General features: G+C 34.8%; 1 protein-coding gene across 2 annotated transcripts; it reads left to right on the top strand.

The window, feature by feature from the left end:
* The first annotated feature begins 372 nt into the window (after positions 1–372).
* LOC131629588 (SART-1 family protein DOT2-like) lies at positions 373–14,036 on the top strand. Of its 2 annotated transcripts, XM_058900368.1 has the most exons (16): positions 373–507; positions 589–933; positions 1,163–1,922; positions 3,045–3,138; positions 3,814–3,920; positions 5,535–5,658; positions 5,768–5,819; positions 7,201–7,314; positions 7,409–7,505; positions 7,614–7,680; positions 7,778–7,837; positions 8,501–9,116; positions 9,537–9,913; positions 10,848–11,068; positions 12,373–12,457; positions 13,482–14,036. In XM_058900368.1, the coding sequence occupies exons 3-16, from the start codon at positions 1,171–1,173 to the stop codon at positions 13,554–13,556; spliced, it is 2,841 nt and encodes a 946-aa protein (XP_058756351.1). In that variant the 5' UTR covers positions 373–507; positions 589–933; positions 1,163–1,170; the 3' UTR covers positions 13,557–14,036. The 2 variants fall into 2 exon arrangements, with proteins under 2 accessions (XP_058756351.1, XP_058756350.1); XM_058900367.1 differs by lacking the exons at positions 3,045–3,138; positions 3,814–3,920 and having other exon boundaries at positions 13,482–14,021.
* Positions 14,037–20,037: the final 6,001 nt, after the last annotated feature.

Raw genomic sequence — 20,037 nt, 5'->3', positions numbered from 1 at the left:
AAACTGTAATGGAAGGGGAAGAGACAACGCGCCTTTTAGGTGTCCCACAAACTAGAAATATTATTGCGGTTCCATACTGTAATTATATTTTCAGTTAATTCAAACATAAATTTCAGTTATGGTGCCTAACGAAAATATGCTTCTAGTTTTGAAGGACATTTAGGCTATGTTTGGGAGATGGGTTTTGGAGGGGAAGGGAGGGGAAGGGGAGGTTTGTGGGATGATAAACCCTTGTTTGGGAGTTAAAAAAAAAGAGAGAAAGGTTTTGGGGATTTTTTGAAACCCTCCAAAGTCCTCATTTGACCCAATTTTAGAGTTCCCCCATATTGGAGGGTTTTAGGGGATTTATGACTGAATTGACAAATTTACCCTCATAATTATTTCAAAATTCCAATTTCAGACATAACCCTAATCTCATGTATCAGAAACTAACGTCTCTTTCTCTGTGAAAACGTTGCCGTCGCCTCTCTCAACCTTCACGAATCCGGCGATTTCCGGCGATCTCCGGTGAGTTTTCTCTCTCTCTCGCTCGCGATTTCTCTCTCTCACTCGCAATTTCTTCTCTCTCACTCGCGATTTCTCTCGCAGAACAACGATTTGTCGGCTCTCTGCGACAATCTCCTGCGACAATCCCTCACGAAAACGGTCTCTGCGACAATCTCCGGCGACGACCTTTCTCTCTCACTCGTGAGCAATTTGCTTTTGCGTGGTGGTGCTCTAGAAAGGAATAAAATTTTCACTTTTGATTAACCTCCGTCCAAGCCTTGAACCGTAGCATATCAATTTTAACAACCAAAACCCTAAAACAACAGAACTCCGCAGTTCAGTCAATCGCTCTGCCGTTCTACCCTTGCATCCGATACAAGTTGGAGTTGCACTGATCTAAACGCCGGCGGAGTTGGCCATCTGCAGCCAGAATCTGAGAAATTCCAGGTTTCCTTATTTTTTTTCTTCCTTTTTCGATTTTAACTCCCGTATTCTGGCGCGACACTCTAGTGCACGCGAGAATGCGATTCCACTGTGATTTGTGGCCGCCATAGCCGCCGCTGTGTAAGGCAAAGTGACATAGTATTCGAGATTCCCCAATTTGCATCCTAAAGAATAGGAATAGACAACTTAGGGTTTTGTTTCTTACAGTTTAATTGTATTCTTTTGTTTGTAGGTTTTGTGATGGATGTGGAATGGTCCGAATCACGGTATGATGATAGGAATGACAAAGATGATTCTCCTGTGAGGGAGCATTATGATGATGATGGGGTAGATAAGTCTAGCAGGCATAGGAGCAAGGATAGGAAGAAGAGTGATAAGGAACACCGGAGTAAAGACAGGGATCAGCTCAAGAGGGCTTCTGAGGATGTAGAGAAGGATAGGGGTGCTGGAAGGGAACGTAACAGGGATGAGCGGGAAAAGGACAGGGGTAAAGACGGTAAAGTAAGGGAGAAAGATTATGATAGAGAGAAATATAGGGAAAAAGAGCGTGAGAGGGATAGAGATAAGAAGGATCGGGGTAAGGATAGAGACCGGGAGAAAGAAAGAGAGTTGGAGAAAGATAGTGATCGAACGCGCGAGAAGGAAAGAGGAAAAGAGAAAACTAGGGATAGGGATAAGGCAAAGGAAAGGGAGCGAGAGAAACATAGAGATAGAGAAAGTTATAGAGATGGGGATCGGGATAAGGGGAAAGATAAAATTAGAGAGGAGAGGGAGACTGATCGAGATAAAGATAGGTCAAGGGATAGAGGAAGTAGAAAGGCTCACGAGGAAGATTATGAATCGGGTAATCTTGATGATAAAGTAGACTACCATGAAAAAAGAGACGAGGAGGTTGGCAAGCATGCAAAGGCTTCAAAACTCAATCAAGATGATAAAGATGGTGAAACATCAACACACTTGTCACAAAAAGAACTTGAAGAACGTATCTTGAAGTAAGTCTTTTTTTTTTTTGTTACTTCACTTCATATCACTTTTACTTTTGTTCTTTGATGAAGTATTAAATTGTAGATACTGCTATGTAAACTTGAAATACACGACTCATTACTTTATGCTTCAGGTCATAAACTCATAATTATATATTAATTGGCGAATAATGAGTGCCTAGAATTTTAATGGCTCTTTTGTAGAGTTTGGACTAGGTTAGTTTATGTAATGTTAGGGTTAGTCTATAGAGGCGGCATTGTAGTGTTGAAGCCCCTAGGTGGTACGTGAAACTCCATTGCGTTACAGAAGTAGCCCCACCAATAGCTTCAGCTATAGTGAAGCTCTTGTAAAATTGTCAATGGTTTGGACTTTTTGGTTATTTCACCCTAAACTAGCCATTTTACCTCATCTTATAATCGGCCCCTCTATTTTTTTGTCATTTCACCCCAAAATTCTGAATGACAACACAATAGGACTCTCGTGTCATCTCATCTCGTCTCTTCCTAAAAGGCTTCATCTCCCCTTTTTACCTTGTGTGGCTTACTGTCAGTCTTTTCTGCGAATTTCTAGCCCCCCTCCAGAAGCAATCACTTTGCTGCAAAACAGAGTTAGAGACCACACTGTCTCTATAGAGATACAGAAAATATAGGCAAAAGAGTAGGTGGAGGATGCAGCACAAATGAGGTCTAGTAGTGAAGGGAGGGGACTTGGCGACGAGTAAGAACTTGGAAATAGTGATTCCATTTAAGGAATCACTTGTATATATTTTTTAATTGCTTAAATGAGTTCAAAGCTTATTTCTTTTTTTGAGTTTGAATATTAGTAACAATAATTTTGATTATCAGTTAGGAGTATGTCTTTAACTTTTTGTAATCTTCTATATTTGCTTGTCTTTAACTTTTTGTATTCTTCTATATTTTAGCTTTTATATTTGCTCGGTATAAATTTCTTATCTTGTTGACGTATCGATATCCGCTATACCACCAAGCATTTTTGGGGCCGGAAGTTATCAATCATTGATCACATAGAGCAACAAACATAACATGAAATATATTAAACTAATATTAGTAAATAGTAAGACCGCAAATTAAATAAAGCACAAACTGTAATAACATTATAAACTAAATACTAAATAGTATTAAGCAACTTCAAAATATCAGTCATCCCACTTTTCACTATTGTGCTAGTGTGTTTGGGGTTGGTTGTTTTCCGGGAGATGACACTGTCAAACACACCTATTTTATTTTCCTGTAAGCCATCCAGAACATAATCTATGGGGCACTTGGTCACAACATTTAGCATTTTATTCCTTATTGCATATCTTGTAGTATTTGAATTATATGTACTGTATTAGCATGTTGTGAATTTTGATACCTTGTAGGTTGCCAAAGAACTTATGATTTATTGTGTGTTTAAGATTTTCATGGGTGGATTAGTGATAAAAAAATAATTGGAATGATGGCTCACTGAGTATATGTGGGCAAATAGAGTTTAAAAGCCATTGCGTACTTCTAAGGTTCAAGTTAATAATGGTTGGGTGGATGCTGTGAATGGCTCCTGCAAGAGTAGGGTTTTGCTTTGATGGGTTTTAGGGCCAATTCAAGGAACAAATAATTTAGCTAGGTTTTTTATGAGATGACTTTTTTTTATCAAGGTTGCTGCAGAAATGGAATCTGGTTGATTGTTAAATAAGTTAAAAAAAGGATAGAAGATGAGTAGATTGCCAAAGAACTTATGATTTATTGTGTGTTTAAGATTTTCATGGGTGGATTAGTGATAAAAAAATAATTGGGATGATGGCTCACTGAGTATATGTGGGCAAATAGAGTTTAAAAGCCATTGCGTACTTCTAAGGTTCAAGTTAATAATGGTTGCCAAAGAACTTATGATTTATTGTAGGTTGCCAAAGAACTTATGATTTATTGTGTGTTTAAGATTTTCATGGGTGGATTAGTGATAAAAAATAATTGGAATGATGGCTCACTGAGTATATGTGGGCAAATAGTGTTTAAAAGCCATTGCGTACTTCTAAGGTTCAAGTTAATAATGGTTGGGTGGATGCTGTGAATGGCTCCTGCAAGAGTAGGGTTTTGCTTTGATGGGTTTTAGGGCCAATTCAAGGAACAAATAATTCAGCTAGGTTTTTTATGAGATGACTTTTTTTTTTATCAAGGTTGCTGCAGAAATGGAATCTGGTTGATTGTTAAATAAATAAAAAAAAGGATAGAAGATGAGTAGATGGAAGTGAAACCTTGATTTTATGCTTAGCCAGGGTCTCTTTGGCATCACATTCACACATATGTTTGAATTGTACTGCGTAATCAAGAAGTAATCATTTTTATACCATAATTAATCAATGTCACTATTATTTGCTAAAATTAGGCTTCAAAATTGTTTATATGATGGACCTATTCTAATTTCTAACTCATTGTTCCCGGAAGATTTCTAAACCTGTAAGGATGCAAATCCATCTAATCACAAGGTAATCTTGTTGGACAAAAAAAATCCCTTGTAACCCCAATAGAATAAAAGCCATTCCTGAGTACAACCAAAGACCAGGAAAGAGGAGAACTATTAAAACTCTCCAATGAATGAATAAAAACATTGACGGAGTAATGATAAATGTGAAAATAAGGCAGATCTATGAAATGCCAATCAGCCACGAGTAACCATGCTAACCCATGTATTATTTTTTTAAAATAATTTTCATTAATATTTTACTCTTTCTTGCTTCTGAGAGAAGCACTTAAATTGGCTTCTTTCTAATTTTTTGAGAAGCATGTTTTCTTTAAAGATAAAAAACACATATTTTAACTATATTGTTCTTTTCTCTTTAAAGAAGTGCAAGCATACATGGCCTCCAAAGAAAATACACCCATCACAAGCTTAATATATTTGTTGGACTTTCCGCCTTACTTGCGGTTCGCCCCTAGTTGCCTTAATTGCGGTTCGCCCCTAGTCGCCTTAATTGCGGCAATTTGGCTTGCCTTCATTGCAGCCCCCAATACCTTAATTTTGTGTTGGCTTTGAAGGGGTGGGTTTAGTCCCACATGGCTTAAGAGATATGGCCTGTGTTGTGTTTATAAGTGGAGACAATCCTCACCTTACAAACCGGTTTTGTAGGGATGAGTTAGGTCCAACCGAAATTCTGAGATGGTATCAGAGCCTATCTTAGATCTATTGTTGTGCTTCTCGCATCGTCCACGCTTCGGGCTCATTAAGGCCCAAGCGTGAGGGGGTGTGTTGGACTTTCCGCCTTACTTGCGGTTCGCCCCTAGTCGCCTTAATTGCGGCACTTTGGCTTACCTTCATTGCAGCCCCCAACACCTTAATTGTGTTGGCTTTGAAGGGGTGGATTTAGTTCCGCATTGCTTAGGGATATGGCCTGTGTTGTGTTTATAGGTGGAGACAATCCTCACATTACAAGCCGGTTTTGTAGGGATGAGTTAGGTCCAACCCAAATTCTGAGAATTATCTCTTCAAATTTAGACTGTTTTTGAAGTTTCTATTATCAACTTGTTTGTTTATTTTGATCACCAATATTCTGAAACATTGCATTTTTACGGTTATTAAATCCATTCTGTTGTGACATTATCCTCTTAATTTGTTATTTTGGATAGGATGAAAGAAACAAGAACAAATAAACAATCTGCAGCAGCTTCCGAGATCTCATCATGGGTTAATAAAAGCCGCAAGCTTGAAAAGAAAAAAGTGTCGCAGCTCTCTAAGCATTTTGAGGAGCAGGTTTTTTCCTCATCTCCTGCCTTTAATATTTTGTGATGTTTGTGTAAGTTTTTTTTTTTTTTTTATGTTTAGGAATGTAATCAAGTTTTTGTAATTTAAAATTTTATAGGACAACATCGCAGTAGAGGGAAGTGACGATGAGGATACCACCCATCACACTGGTACATCTTTTTCCCTGTTTCTTTATCCTGCAAAGTTCTGTATTGTGTAATTTCTGAAGTCTCAATGCTTGTGCCTTCTACTATGTATACAATTATTAAGCGTTAGTTCACAGAAGTGGGACAACTGTCCTAACAAACTAAAGCTTTTACATGCAAAAAAAGAAGGAGATGGCTGTCCTAACTCATTAATAAACTGATCTAAACAACAGAAACAAGAGTAGGCAATGCAGAACAAAAAACTGTTCACACTTCTATGTACTCTAATATTGAATAGCTATTCATTGATAGCGGAGACTAGGGAGTCCCTAGTCTCTGCTAAGGGAGTGACAATCTGTAACAGGTTTCGAACTACCCACACTGTAACATCTTAACCATAACTAGATTAGTTTGCTGCCTGTTTTAACCTTTATATCTCTGATTAGTTGTTCCATGGGAGGTACAAGATCACCAATTGAGGAGAGAGAAACAGCAAAAAATGAGGGAAATGTAAACACTTAAAAAATCAGAAAGCTGAGTGAAGAAGATGTTACTCTACGCAATAGGTAAAGTTGTGACTCCTCATATTTATAGTGAGTGAGTACCAGACAGGATCACTTACAAAATGGTAAAGCAGTAGTTAACTGTAATAGCAACAGGAAACTAACAAATTCTAACAACTCACATAATATTAAACTATTATATGAGTGGGTATAGGGAGGAGCCGTAGAAGTGTAGAACTTGAGTTATAGTAGGGATGATTTAAACTGATGATTTAAAAATTGGACGGTCATTAAGAATGTGGAGCTTCTGGTTCGCGGTTTAATGGCTCAAGCATGGTGAATCACGGTTGAACAGATGATATGTAAATATACATTAAGTAATAATTTCATATAAATGTAAAAAAGTCAGATAACTGTTTATTATTTTTGGATAAAAACAGAATAAATTTTAGATCCACATAAATTAACTGCATTATGTGTCCTGAAATGTTGAAACCAATAGCAAAAGGATTGCTAATAAAAATTCACATATAGAAGTTTGTAACTATAGGCGTTTTATTGATTTTACTGGCTCTGGACCTGTTTGACTTGTTCATTATCACCGGTTCAGCAACCAGTTTTTTTTTTTTTTGGTTTAACATAATGAACACACCATTTTCTGGCTCAGCAGGTCAAATGGTCTGTCTGATTTTCAAAACTCTGATTTTAAATGCACAATCTACTATATTTTGCCAATGCATATGGAACCAACATTACAGCTCAAAGCATTAAACTTCTACAGCTGCCCATTGTATAGTGACATTTTAGTTATGTCTTATTGATATGTCTTTGGATGTTAAGAATCTGTTCCATTGTTGTTAATATGATTGGTAATATATACTTGTATGCTGAATATCATACAGATCACCTGGCGGGAGTGAAAGTTCTTCACGGCCTTGACAAAGTAGCAGAAGGTGGTACTGTAGTTCTGACAATCAGAGATCAGCCCATACTTGCTGATGGTGATCTTAATGAAGGTACTACTTCTCGGTGTTCTTATATTGTTCTTGTTTGAATTCTGTGAGTTGTTGTGCATCATTGTGTAAAATAATTTGTTTTCTCACACTCCAGACATTGATATGCTTGAGAATGTGGAAATCGGGGAACAAAAACGCCGAGATGATGCTTATAAAGCTGCAAAAAAGAAAACTGGCATATATGACGATAAGTAAGATGATCATTACTATCGTCCGTTGTGATTGAAACAATGTAAATAGAAACTGAAATGTTGTAGAATCAAATCTTTAATCTGATGACGCATGGCTATCAATTTCAGGTTCAATGATGATCCCTTTGCAGAAAAGAAAATACTTCCAAAATATGATGATCCAGTTGCCGAAGAGGTTTGCTGCTCATTGTTTCTTCTTACATTCCAAAGCATAAATTGTTGAGCAAGGTAGTTATTGTGAATGCTTATACTCATCTGAGTTTTTTATTCAGGGTTTAACTTTGGATGAAAGAGGAAGGTTCTCAGGTGAAGCTGAAAAGAAACTTGAAGAGGTCAGTTGCTATTTTAATATATATATATATATATATATATATATATATATATATATATATATATATATTATGGAATATTTTTCAAGAAAGTAAAGATGGAGCTTCAAAAATTTTATGTTTATGAAACTTCCATGGTTGTGAGCTTTTTCCATGATTGTTAATAGAACAGTATGATATCATTTGGTCCATTTAATAGATCTCTCAGCCTTTTATTGTTATTGTTGCATAACTTGCATAGGCTTTCTGCTATCAGAATATTGTTTATGACATTGCTTTTGTATGCGCTTTCTGTGGTCTGAATATTACTGTATGACTATCTAATAGAGATAAGTTGTAGCTAGCTTAGTCTAGGCTTTGTATCTAGTTCTAATTGACACCTGTCAGATGTATAACCTGCTACAGCAGGTTAAACTGGTTCTTATAAATACAACCAGTTAGCAACTTTTGTAACTAATTTTCCAATTCAATAGAATTAGTTACAACTGAAAATGGAAAGAGCAACTGCATTTTCTATTACTACCTATATCTGATTGTTTTCATACTACTTTCCTCCTGTAATTGTTCCTTAGAAATTTATTGAATTAGCTACATGTATATGTCATACAGTATGTGTTTTACTCTTTTATTGTTTGGCTGAGGGGTATCTTCTTTTCCTATTTACAGCTCCGAAAAAGGTTAACTGGTGTTTCCACTAATAACTTTGAAGACCTTACTTCATCTGGAAAGGTATCATCAGACTACTATTCTCATGAAGAAATGCTTCAATTTAAGAAGCCTAAGAAGAAAAAGTCCTTACGGAAGAAAGATAAGCTGGACATTAATGCCCTTGAAGCTGAAGCTATCTCTTCAGGATTGGGTGTTGGCGACCTTGGTTCTCGGAAAGATGCAAAGAGGCAAGCCATCAAAGATGAACAAGAAAGATTGGCAGCTGAAATGAGAAGTAATGCTTACCAGTCTGCTTATGCTAAAGCAGACGAAGCCTCCAAATTACTTCGTCCAGAACAATCTCTGTACAATAAAACAGGGGAAGATGAAACCCCAGCTTTTGCAGATGATGACGAGGATCTCCGTAAATCCTTAGAGAAAGCAAGGCGACTGGCTCTTAAGAAACAGGAGGAGAAAGGAGCATCTGGCCCTCAAGCTATTGCTTTACTTGCTGCTTCGAATCCTAGTAATGAGACTGTTGATGATCAAAATTCTACAGCGGTAGAGTCGAGAGAAAATAAGGTGGTCTTTACAGAGATGGAAGAATTTGTCTGGGGTCTTCACATTGACGAAGGTAAGGTTTTATATGATTATGTTTTTTTTCTTTTCAATATAAAGAAGTTCATACTATCTTTGATGTTATGAAGTGTGACTGTTCAGATTAAATGTAAAAGAGAATCATCTTTTTTTAACAACACTTTTTTTGTAAGCTACTAGGTAAAATGTTTTTTATAACAAGTTAGGATTGGCTTATGCTATGTAGTTATTTCATTGTTGAAATCGGTTGTTTCTTTTCGCAATGTTCTGTTTAATCTGTACTTTCCTCATGTATTTCAATGGCACAACATTTTTGAAGGTTGTGTAATGATCTTTCTGTGCTATTTTAGTTGGATATCGTAGATTGTTTTGTCAGCTTGTTAGAACTGTTGGTATAGAGAGTATATAAAGAGGAAGCTGATAAATGGATATGATGTGTTGCTTTTCTATTTTACAGAAGCACGTAAGCCAGAAGGTGAAGATGTTTTCATGCATGATGATGAAGAGGCAAATGTTCCTGTTGAGGAAAAGAAAGACGAGTCTGGTGGGTGGACTGAAGTTAAAGAAACTGAGAAAGACGAGCAACCCAACTCAGAAGACAAGGAAGTGATAGTTCCCGATGAAAGTATACATGAAGTTGCTGTAGGGAAAGGACTGTCAGGTGCATTGAAACTGCTTAAAGATCGAGGAACACTTAAGGAAAGCATTGAATGGGGTGGCAGAAACATGGATAAGAAGAAAAGCAAATTGGTTGGGATTGTAGAGGATGAAGGAAAGGAAGTACAGAATAAAAAAGAGATTCACATTGAGAGGACAGATGAGTTTGGGAGAATAGTAAGTCCTCCTTGTTCGATTACATCATTTTTTTTGGGGTCATATTTAGATTTTACTGTAGCACTAGATTCATATTATATTATTTTTGATTGCTACATTGGCATTTTTGCGTAATGGTAGTTTACGAGGATGTTTATTATACGACTTAATAAAGGGTACAGGCTTATGGAGCATCTAAACTCAACTGAATGGGGGTAATTACCTTTGAGTCTGTCTGTTTTTTTTTTTTTTGTTTTGAAAATTTACTTAGCAGGCATGCACGCACAGTAAAAAGAGAGGGTGGGAAAGGGTCTGAGACGAAGCAAAACTCACAAAAAATGAAACAGTATTATTAGTCTATGTATAGAAGAAGTTATAAGTTGTGTGATTACTTCCTCTTTGCCGCAGCGCAACAGATCAAGTTGTTGTGTGGCTCGGTGGTTGTGGTTCAAATCTTGAATTATCTTTTCGCAAATGCAAGATAAGGCCACATACAATATATTCGTCAAACTGTAACCTAGACCCTTCCGGCTGTCGTGGCAAGGGCTTTAAAGCACTAAAATGTCCCCAGTGCAGTGCTTCCACTTTCCTCAATAAATCTTGTTTGTATGCGAAGTAACTTGAGTGTGAAGATATTCAGTATTTTTGTATAGCCTTTATAGATCATATCTTGTTTTCTTCTAATTGCCAAAAAAGTGATATCTGTTGTGGTTTGGAATGTAGGAGTAACCTTTAGTCTAAAGATTTGGTTTGCATGCTTTTGTATATAATGTGTTCATGGATTTGGGTGTTTAATGATTATAATATTTCATTGTACACTGTATCTTGAAATTGTTTCTCCTCTCAAATTTATTTTTAATCAATGTTGAGATATCTTTCATTTCCAATTTGCAGTTTTCACATTAGAGTTCAATGTTACTTAAACTTGATTCCCTTGTTCTTTTGTTGCTTCCAGTTGACTCCTAAGGAAGCCTTTCGAATAATTTCTCATAAGTTCCATGGCAAAGGACCTGGCAAAATGAAGCAGGAAAAGCGTATGAAGCAATTTCATGAAGAATTGAAATTGAAGCAAATGAAGAGTTCAGATACACCATCGTTGTCTGTGGAGAGAATGAGGGAAGCTCAAGCTCGTATGAAGACACCCTATCTTGTTCTCAGCGGTCATGTTAAACCTGGGTATGTTTTTAACTTCACAAACTTTTTACTCTTGAAGTTTTGATAGAAATAAAATAAATGCTTATATTTGATATGAATGAGATACTAAGATTAATACTTGATTGTGATTTTCTGATAAAAGTTTGTGCTATAATGGGGGACATTCTTTTTACATCAAAGACTTTTTTTTCCTATCCTTGATGATAACATTTTGGACTAATGGATCTTAATTTTCAATATGTATTACATATGAGTTATCAGTTATGACACCATATAATGATCCATATCTTGATCTATTGTCTACAGTAAGAAGCAACTATACACTAGATATAACTTGATGATTTAGTTGTGCTGAGTAATTCCTTGTTTTTACCTTTGTTGATGATGAGGTTATTAGTTCATATCTTTTCGTATCTTATTTTCCCCTACTTACGCTCTGCACTTCTTCCCATACGTAGGGGTTGGTTTATGAAAAATGTAGTTTGGAATTTGTTTCTGTATTAGGACTCATTAAATCAGTTCGCATATCCAAACATTAATGTCTATAAGTGGTATGTTGTGTTCAAATCTTAATACTACAACAAGGAGAACAGCCACCACCACCGAGCCTTTTTCCTCTAGGTCGGGTCAACTACATGGACCATACAATGTCATAATGCTTTATCATGTATTGAGTTTAAAGATAGATCATTTACCTTTTACCTTTGAATTTCTGTCATGATTTCTTTTCTATGTCTCCTTTTACCTCCTCATGGGTGCTTCTACGAGTCTTCTATGTTCATAGACAAATTAATTACAATGGGATGGGACAATACTTTTCTCCGATACCGTCCAAACGTTCTATCTTGTCTCATTTATTCACTTATCCATTGCAATATTGAGCATACTTTTATGATGGCTTACTGGCCATATTCTATCCAATTGAGTTTGGTGATTATTATTTGTTGATTAGGATCAAATACAAAAGTTGTATATCAAGTAAGAATCTACAGTAAGAATGCTATTACAGAACACTAGAATTAAAAAGCAAAGATGCTGACCAAGATTTATGTGATTCCTACAGAGCATGAACTGTCTAAATTCTAAACTTCCAAATATACATCCTTCCTGCCCACTTACTTCAACTTTAATCATACATTAGGAATGCCCTAATTGTGACACAGTTGTCTTGTGCTTAACTAAAAATACATAACCACCCACGTAGCTGAATAAATTCCCTACCCTCATTGCTACCTAACTGAACAATAACATGACTTTTCTGCATTACTGTAACCTTTAAGTTGTGCAGATGTATGTTGCTGATGTATGTGTTCTTTTATTGGCAGACAAACTAGTGACCCAAAAAGTGGTTTTGCTACAGTTGAGAAGGATCTTCCTGGAGGCTTGACACCTATGCTCGGTGATCGGAAGGTAACTTTATTTTTCAAAGTTTCTTCAACTATGGAGAAAAGTACTAAAACTACTTTTTTTTTTGGATGGTTTAAGCTTTTATTTGAGAAACTTAATTAACATAAATGATCATAAAATTAAAACATAATTAAAAAAAATCTAAAACTACAAGCAAACTGACCCTTGATATTTCTTCAAGATTAAGTGTTGTTTAAAAACCGATGGTTTGTAACAACCATATCATCTGAATTGGATTGGAGAGCACTCTTTCATGGAATGTTTTGGGATTCCTTGGATTGTGATGTCTGAAATGTTAATCTCCACTTTTGATTCAAGTTAGGAAAATCAATCCGTAGGATTTTGTTGTTCTTGTGATTTTATCTCATGACAATTAGTGCTCAATGTTTTACTCATCCCCCTTTCTAAATATAAAACACTATTAAGTTGTCTTTCTATTATGTATAGATTAAAAGGACGGTTATAATTTTAAAAGGCAAAGGAAGTGGAGATTGGTAATTTTGGATTCAGTTTCATTTGCTGGTTCTCAAATTTCTCTTGTGTAAGAGGTTCAGTTGCATCAGCAGTTATGGTTAAACCTGTAATGTCTGTTAGATAAGTTTGTAGGCCACCAATAGGACAGCCTTGCATTGTCTGGTTTAGGATTTTTAAAGCCTGAATTGGGAGCTTTATTAGACTTCACAAGCCCGAGAACTGGACTTCATATTATGGCTGCATCTGTTTCCACTTTCCAGTATTTTCAATTTTTGAATGTATTGATATCTCAAGATATTAAGTAGCTTAAATGCCTTTTATTTTAGAAAAAATAATTAACATGCCCATTTTTAGTCAACATTGACATTATTTACGTGGAATTGTTTTATTTTAACACACTGCAAAGAAGAATTTTTCATAACGAGATGTTGATTAAAATGTTCACCTCGCTGTTATGCTATTTAATATACTCATACTTTGCTTTATGAGTTTGGGTTTGAGTTTTTTTCTTCTTCATATTCCCATTAAGAACATGTTTTTTTTATCGTTTCAGGTTGAGCACTTTTTGGGAATCAAGAGGAAAGCTGAACAATCAAGCTCAGATACCCCAAAAAAGACGAAATCTTGATTCCTTGGTCTTGTAATGAAAAGCATTTCAAGCTAAAATCCTTATATGGTTGCAATTTGATTTGAAATTTTAATGACATGAGGGTGAAGAATCCATAGAACTCACATTATTTTGTATTCTGTACATTGAAGAAATGAGGGTGAAGAATCCATAAAACTGAGAGATGAAAGAGTAAACAAAAAGGCTTGTATGAGAATTTTGAAAATATGTGGGAATGGAAGAATCAAGTGTACAAAACTCTTTCTAGTAGATTTTAGGATTTCAGGGATTATTGACCTAGTCTAAATAGAATTCAACTTTTTAACAAGTTATTTCATTAGTCCAGGACCCAATAAGAACACACACCCTTTATCATTCACAGTCTCCATCTTTTAGCCTCTTCACTCTAAGTCACTTCATAATTTTAAGTGACATTAATGACATTTTTTCTAATATATCCTCTATCATTTATTATTATTATTTCTTCTTTTAATTCTTTAAATTTCTCTCTCATCTTTAAATTTCTCTCTCATCTATAATAAATGAAAGACATAATTTCTCTTTCTCATGCAACAATAATTACGTTTTTTTTGGATGAAAACACAATAATTATGTTTCTTAATTTATAAATGTGTAAAATGTTTTTTTAATTTAAGATAGATGGGAGTATATTTTTCTGGGACAGGTAATTTAGGATAGAGTGGTTATATATTTTTGGGATAGGGAGTATATATATATATTTTTGCCAAATCAACGAGTATTGATTGTTAGCATCTCACTCTATCCGCTTTGTTTAGATGGTTAAATTTCAAATATAAAAGAGTGTTTTTTAAATATTGAAAAATTGAATTGTGTTGAGAAAAATTAGATACTTGAATCTAACTTTGTTAATATTTGTGTTACTAATCTAGTTATAATATCAAACTAAGATGAAATGAAGAAGAAAGTAAAATGATAACACGTATGTCCAGTGTTTTAAAATTCGGATTGATAATTGATCCGGTCAATGTACTTAGGAGTGTTCATGGGTGCGGGTCGACCCACGAACCCGCTAACCCAAACCGAACCAACACATAAATTATCCGAATCCGTTCATTTATGGGTATACCCAACCCAACCAACAACAACCCATATAGTTTTGGTTCGGGTATCGGGTTTGAGTTTTGCAACCCGTGAACCCGTTGACCCAACCCATTGATGTCACATTAGTAATTTCTTATTTTTTATTATTATTTTAAATAAAAATATAAATTATTATCTTAGTATTAACCATAATTTTTTTAAAAACGTTTTATTCCCCACCAATAATATTACTAAATAAATGAGTTTACGTAATTCTAAGACTAAATTTTGTTTCTTATTTTCTTTTGTATCATTATCAACTTACGTATTTTATAAAAATAATGTGTCTTATGAAATTTTATACTATTATCTAGTGTTATGTCATGTTGAATTAGATATTATATGATGTGCTTCATCCATTTTGTGTGTTAGAAATGAGTATAAATGTATCGAATTGTGTTACAATATTTTAAAATTGAAAAAAGTTATTATTATTTTATTTAAAGCACAACCCACGAACCCAACCCAACCCATAAATGCACGAGTCGGTTCGGGTTAGTTTTGATAATGAAATTGCGGGTTGGATAACGAACCCAACCCATTAAAGTTTGAACGGGTTGGATAACGGGTTAGGCCAAACCCAGTCCAACCCAACCCACGTACACCCCTAAATGTACTAGGTTAATGAATTACTGGTTGGACCGGAAGGTTACTAGTTAATCCGCATTATTGTTGACCCGACCCCTATAAAAAAAATAAAAAAAATTATGTGCACACAAAATTTAAACATATTAAAAAAAAAATTTAAACACATTAAACTATGTATAAACTAAATATAACTAAACTATAAACATATATTAAATTAATAATTACAAGAAAACATATTAAATTAATAATTACAAGAAAACAAAATGTTGTACTAATATTTCTTTATACATATTATACATTTATAAAATACTGTTTATATATATATAATTTAGCTCTATGATTTATAACAAAAACGATAATGACCGAGTGGATAAGGTAGATGAGATAGTTCGGTTTGGTTCATAGTGATTGGACCACTTAGTCAGTTTGCCTGAAAATCGACTGGTCATACGGGTACATAACAGTTTCTTTGCAGATCCGGTCTACTGCCTTGATCAAATCAGTAATGTCACTAGTTCCCCGTCGCACCAGTTCAACCGACCTGTCCGGCTTGTGTTTTAAAACACTACTATGTCTTTCAAAGTAAATTTGTGTATATTTATATGAACCAAAGGAAGATATTCATACTAGTATAAATATTACTATTATACTAAGGAAATAATTGATATTGCTATTCTATCTTTGATAAATTATACATTACAAATGATTTGTCATTACTATTTTAAGTTTGACAATTTAGATAGGTATTTCTAAATAATAATAATAATAATAATTTTCTTAATTATTATAACACTCCCCCTTTGAAATATCTATCACGGTGCTTTATTGAAGCCTTTTTGAGGAGAATCTTATGAGAACATAAGTTGCCTCATTAAAAACCTTATTAGGAAAAATTCATTGGGATAAAAACTTTAATAAGGAAAAAAGAGTACAACATTATGCTCACCCTCAACAGAACACAATTAGTTCTTCTTTAAAGATCTCGAAGGTGACACATTCCAATATTTTGTACACACTTCTTAAAAGTTAATGTCGAAAGTGCCTTTGTGAAGAGATCTACCGCATTATCATTGGAACAAATATATTGAAAATCAACCTCTTTGTTTCTTTCGAGTTCTTGTGTGAATGAGAAGAACTTTGGAGGGGTATGCTTGGTTTGTCACTTTTTATGTAACATTCTCTCATCTGGGTAACACATGCAACATTGTAATCATACAAAGTAGTTGGATTATTATCAATTGGTAAACCAGACACTCCTTAGATATGTCGATTTATTGATCGTAACCATCTACACTCTTTGCTTGCTTCATGAAGAGCAATTACTTCAGCATGATTTGAAGAAGTTGCTACAAGTGTTTGCTTTTGCGATCCCCATGATATTGTTGTGTTACCATATGTAAATATATATCCAGTTTGTGATTTAGAATTATGTGGATCTGACAAATATCTCGCATCTGCATAACCAAGCAAAATTGGTTTTATATTGTTAGAATAAAACAAACCAAGATCAAATGTACCTCCGAGATATCAAAATACCTATTTTATTCCTTTCCAATGTCTCTTTGTAGGACATGTACTGAATCTTGCTAGTAAATTTATTGCAAAAGCTATATCTGGTCTTGTATAGTTGGCAAGGTACATGAGTGCCCCAATGGCACCAATAGGGGTGAAAAAACGGTAACCATCCGTTGTTATCCGACCGAACCGAAGGGAGTTTGGTGCTACGGGTCGGTTTTGTTCGGGTTACGGGTATAAGTGGAAGATTGAATTGGGTGTGAATGGACATGAATGGTCGGTTTCGGTGTTAGATATTACACCCGTCGGAATCCAAACCCGACCGATTTGTATTATATGTTTGTTTTAGAACTGGGCTGGGCTTAAATGCAATTGGCCCAGAAATTTCTTAGCTCATATTAGGGTTACTATAACTTGCCATTTTCAATCTTCCCTTCACTTTCTCTCATTCGAGTCTAGGGTTACAACCGCCACCACCATCTTCAATTCCTCATCATCATCCCATTCAACGCCGCTCGAAGCTTCGAGCTACCACCATCGTTCTCATCGTTATCCATAATCCGCTTCTAGGATAAGTATCGTGCTTTCTCCCCCACTCAGTTGTATGTTTTCTTCTTCACGATTCGGCCGCTTCCTAAATACTTACTTATCACCTAATTTTGTTCATTGATTTACATGTTAAAATGTGGTTTGTGATGTAGCTAAGGAGTTATGATCAGCTGAGATTAACTTCACAATTTTAAGAGGTAGTTTCTCTTCATTTTGTCTCTTATATTTGCTTAAGTTCAGATTTTGGTTATTTTTCTATTTTGGTGAATGTTTTCTTCTTATATCTCTTCTATTTTTTGCAAGTTTATCGAGTTATACACGGAGTTGGAGATATGCAAAGATTTGGAGAAATCATAACTGGAAATGTGCAAAGTAATTGTAAGTTTTCTTCTGTTTTGTGTGTATTTAAGTTTTGCTCTGTTTTGTGTGTATTTGAGTTGTGTATGCTTAATCTCAAAGATTTGTGTGTATTTGAGATATGAATTTCTGTTTCTGGCTTGTATATATTCTTCTGTCATGATTTATTAGATGGTGTATTATTCTGTTTTGTGTGTATTCTTCTGTTATGTATGTATTATTTTGTATGTTTTTTATGTTGGCCACTTGTGCATAATGAATGGACAATTTTTGGCCTTAATATGATAGTTAATAGATATTGGGCATAATATGCATGAGTAAGGTATAGATACTCTGGTGACGCTCATGAAAATGACTTTTCTCATGTGTTAATATTTAAATATGTACACATGAATATGAAGATTCTAAAATAGAATTATTTAATCATCTTATTTAGCAACTCACTTTGTTCTCCTTCTTGGACATAAACTGCAACATTACTTAAGAGTGTGCTTACGGCATATGAGTGTGCTTAAGAGTGTGCTAACGGCATATGCAAGGAGTTTGACGCACATCACAACCAGCCCCATTTTGAAATAATTTTGAAGCTGCACAATTTTGAAGAAGACAATGAAAGAAAATGGTCTGATGTGCACACTTCTAATTCTGATTCTTTTTACTTTGTTTACTTTACCATTGATCTTTATGTTTGCTTTGAAAATTTTGTGGATTAATAGTTGTTTTATGATTGCTGAAATTGTAGTTGAATGTGAAGCCAAGTAGTAAAGAGATTAATCAAGGCAATGTGGGCAACCCAGTTCATGGTTAATTTATAATTTTGACCATTGATTTATTGAATTAATTTATAATCAAATATTGAAAACCATAGTTCCATTGTTTGAAGATTATGTTACTGATATGTTTTTGTTTTAACATCACCCAATTGTCTGTCTTATTTATGCTGTTGTGGTTGTTTTCTCCAAGAATCTACTAGTGAAGGTGAGTTATTAGTGCTGCTCTTATTCCTGCTTCTTTATCTTCAACTATTGCTACGTAAGAATTTTAGGCATTTTGCTTGAAAATGTTGTGTTATGTTGGAAAGTCACTAGATAATTTCTTCTTTTTCTGAAAATGTTGGAAATGCTCTCTCATGGAGATAAAATCTTGTCAATATTCTATTTGAAATTATGCTTTAGGTCTTAATTTGAATAAAATCTTGTCATTATGTTTGAAATATTTTTATCTTTCTTGGTCTTGATGCTTGCTCTATAATTTCCAGGTGATCAGGATGCCATCCAATATTATGTTGAACTAGGTGCTGGAAGTTTGATAGTTTGATGGACAACAATTATAATTAATGTTGCTATTTTATTTTATATTGGCTTGTCATTTTACTTCACTTGTGAATTTGTAATAAATTTAATTCCCTGGGTATCATATTCCAACAATGACACTAGGTTGGATGCTGGACAACAATATTAGTTATGAACAAAAATGACTAAATGATTCTTAGAAGGATGAATAGCTAAAATTAAACCATTTTTGCAAAAAATTACTACCTTTTTTACTCCAATCAGTAATTTTTTTATAAAAAATTAATTCTTTTTGCCATATTAAAATTAAAATAAAATTCAGTTTGTAATTGAAATTTGAAATTTGAGTGGCCCAGTTACTACTTTGTTAATCAGAATTTTTTTTAAAAAAAAAGTAAAAAAAATCTATTGAATTTATTATTTGGGCTGAATTTTGTATTGGCCCAACAGTAATTAGAATCTGAAATAAACCGGTTCAGCTACCCGAACCGTTTCAACCCGAACCAAAAAACGATTTTTAATAGGGTCGAAATTGGGCCTATATATATCATCCAAGGGTTGGGCCGGATTTGTGTTTTGGGTCCGAACCCGAACCGATGTCCACCCCTAGGCACCAAGGTACGACACTTCAGAGCCAAGATCCTCTTCATTACTTTCCTTAAGCCTAAAAGGATCCTTTTCAATATTAAGTGTTCTACCCATTATTGGACTACTCAAAGGGTTTTCCTTGTCCATGTTGAAAATTTTCAATTCCCTCTATGTATAATTTGATTGATGTACCAATATACCATTTTTAGTATACTCAATTAGGGATGTCAACTTGCCTCTGTTAGCGGGGATCCCCATGGGGATTCCCCGTTTGGGGCCCCAAAGACGGGGAATTTTCCCCCCGCGGAGACGGGGATGGGGAACAAAGTCTCCCCGAAGGACTTCGGGGACGGGGGTGGCGTAAATATCCCCCGCCCTGTGGAGTCCCCGCCCCGCATAAAATAGCCAAATGTCCTTAATTTATTATATATATATATATATATATATATATATATATATATATATATATATATATATATATATATATATAT

The sequence above is a fragment of the Vicia villosa genome, unplaced genomic scaffold (assembly GCF_029867415.1).
Source record: "Vicia villosa cultivar HV-30 ecotype Madison, WI unplaced genomic scaffold, Vvil1.0 ctg.000585F_1_1, whole genome shotgun sequence".
NCBI classification, from domain to species: domain Eukaryota; kingdom Viridiplantae; phylum Streptophyta; class Magnoliopsida; order Fabales; family Fabaceae; genus Vicia; species Vicia villosa.
The sequence above is the reverse complement of the archived record's forward strand: the minus strand, read 5'-3'. Positions and strand labels throughout refer to the sequence as shown.

Bases quoted from the DNA above. Each gene is read 5' to 3' on its own strand.
- LOC131629588 (XM_058900368.1), top strand. From the start codon at position 1,171: ATGGATGTGGAATGGTCCGAATCACGGTATGATGATAGGAATGACAAA. The intron at 3,139-3,813 runs GTCAAACACACC...GATTTATTGTAG, and splicing joins GTTTTCCGGGAGATGACACT to GTTGCCAAAGAACTTATGAT. The intron at 7,838-8,500 runs GTCAGTTGCTAT...TCCTATTTACAG, and splicing joins CTGAAAAGAAACTTGAAGAG to CTCCGAAAAAGGTTAACTGG.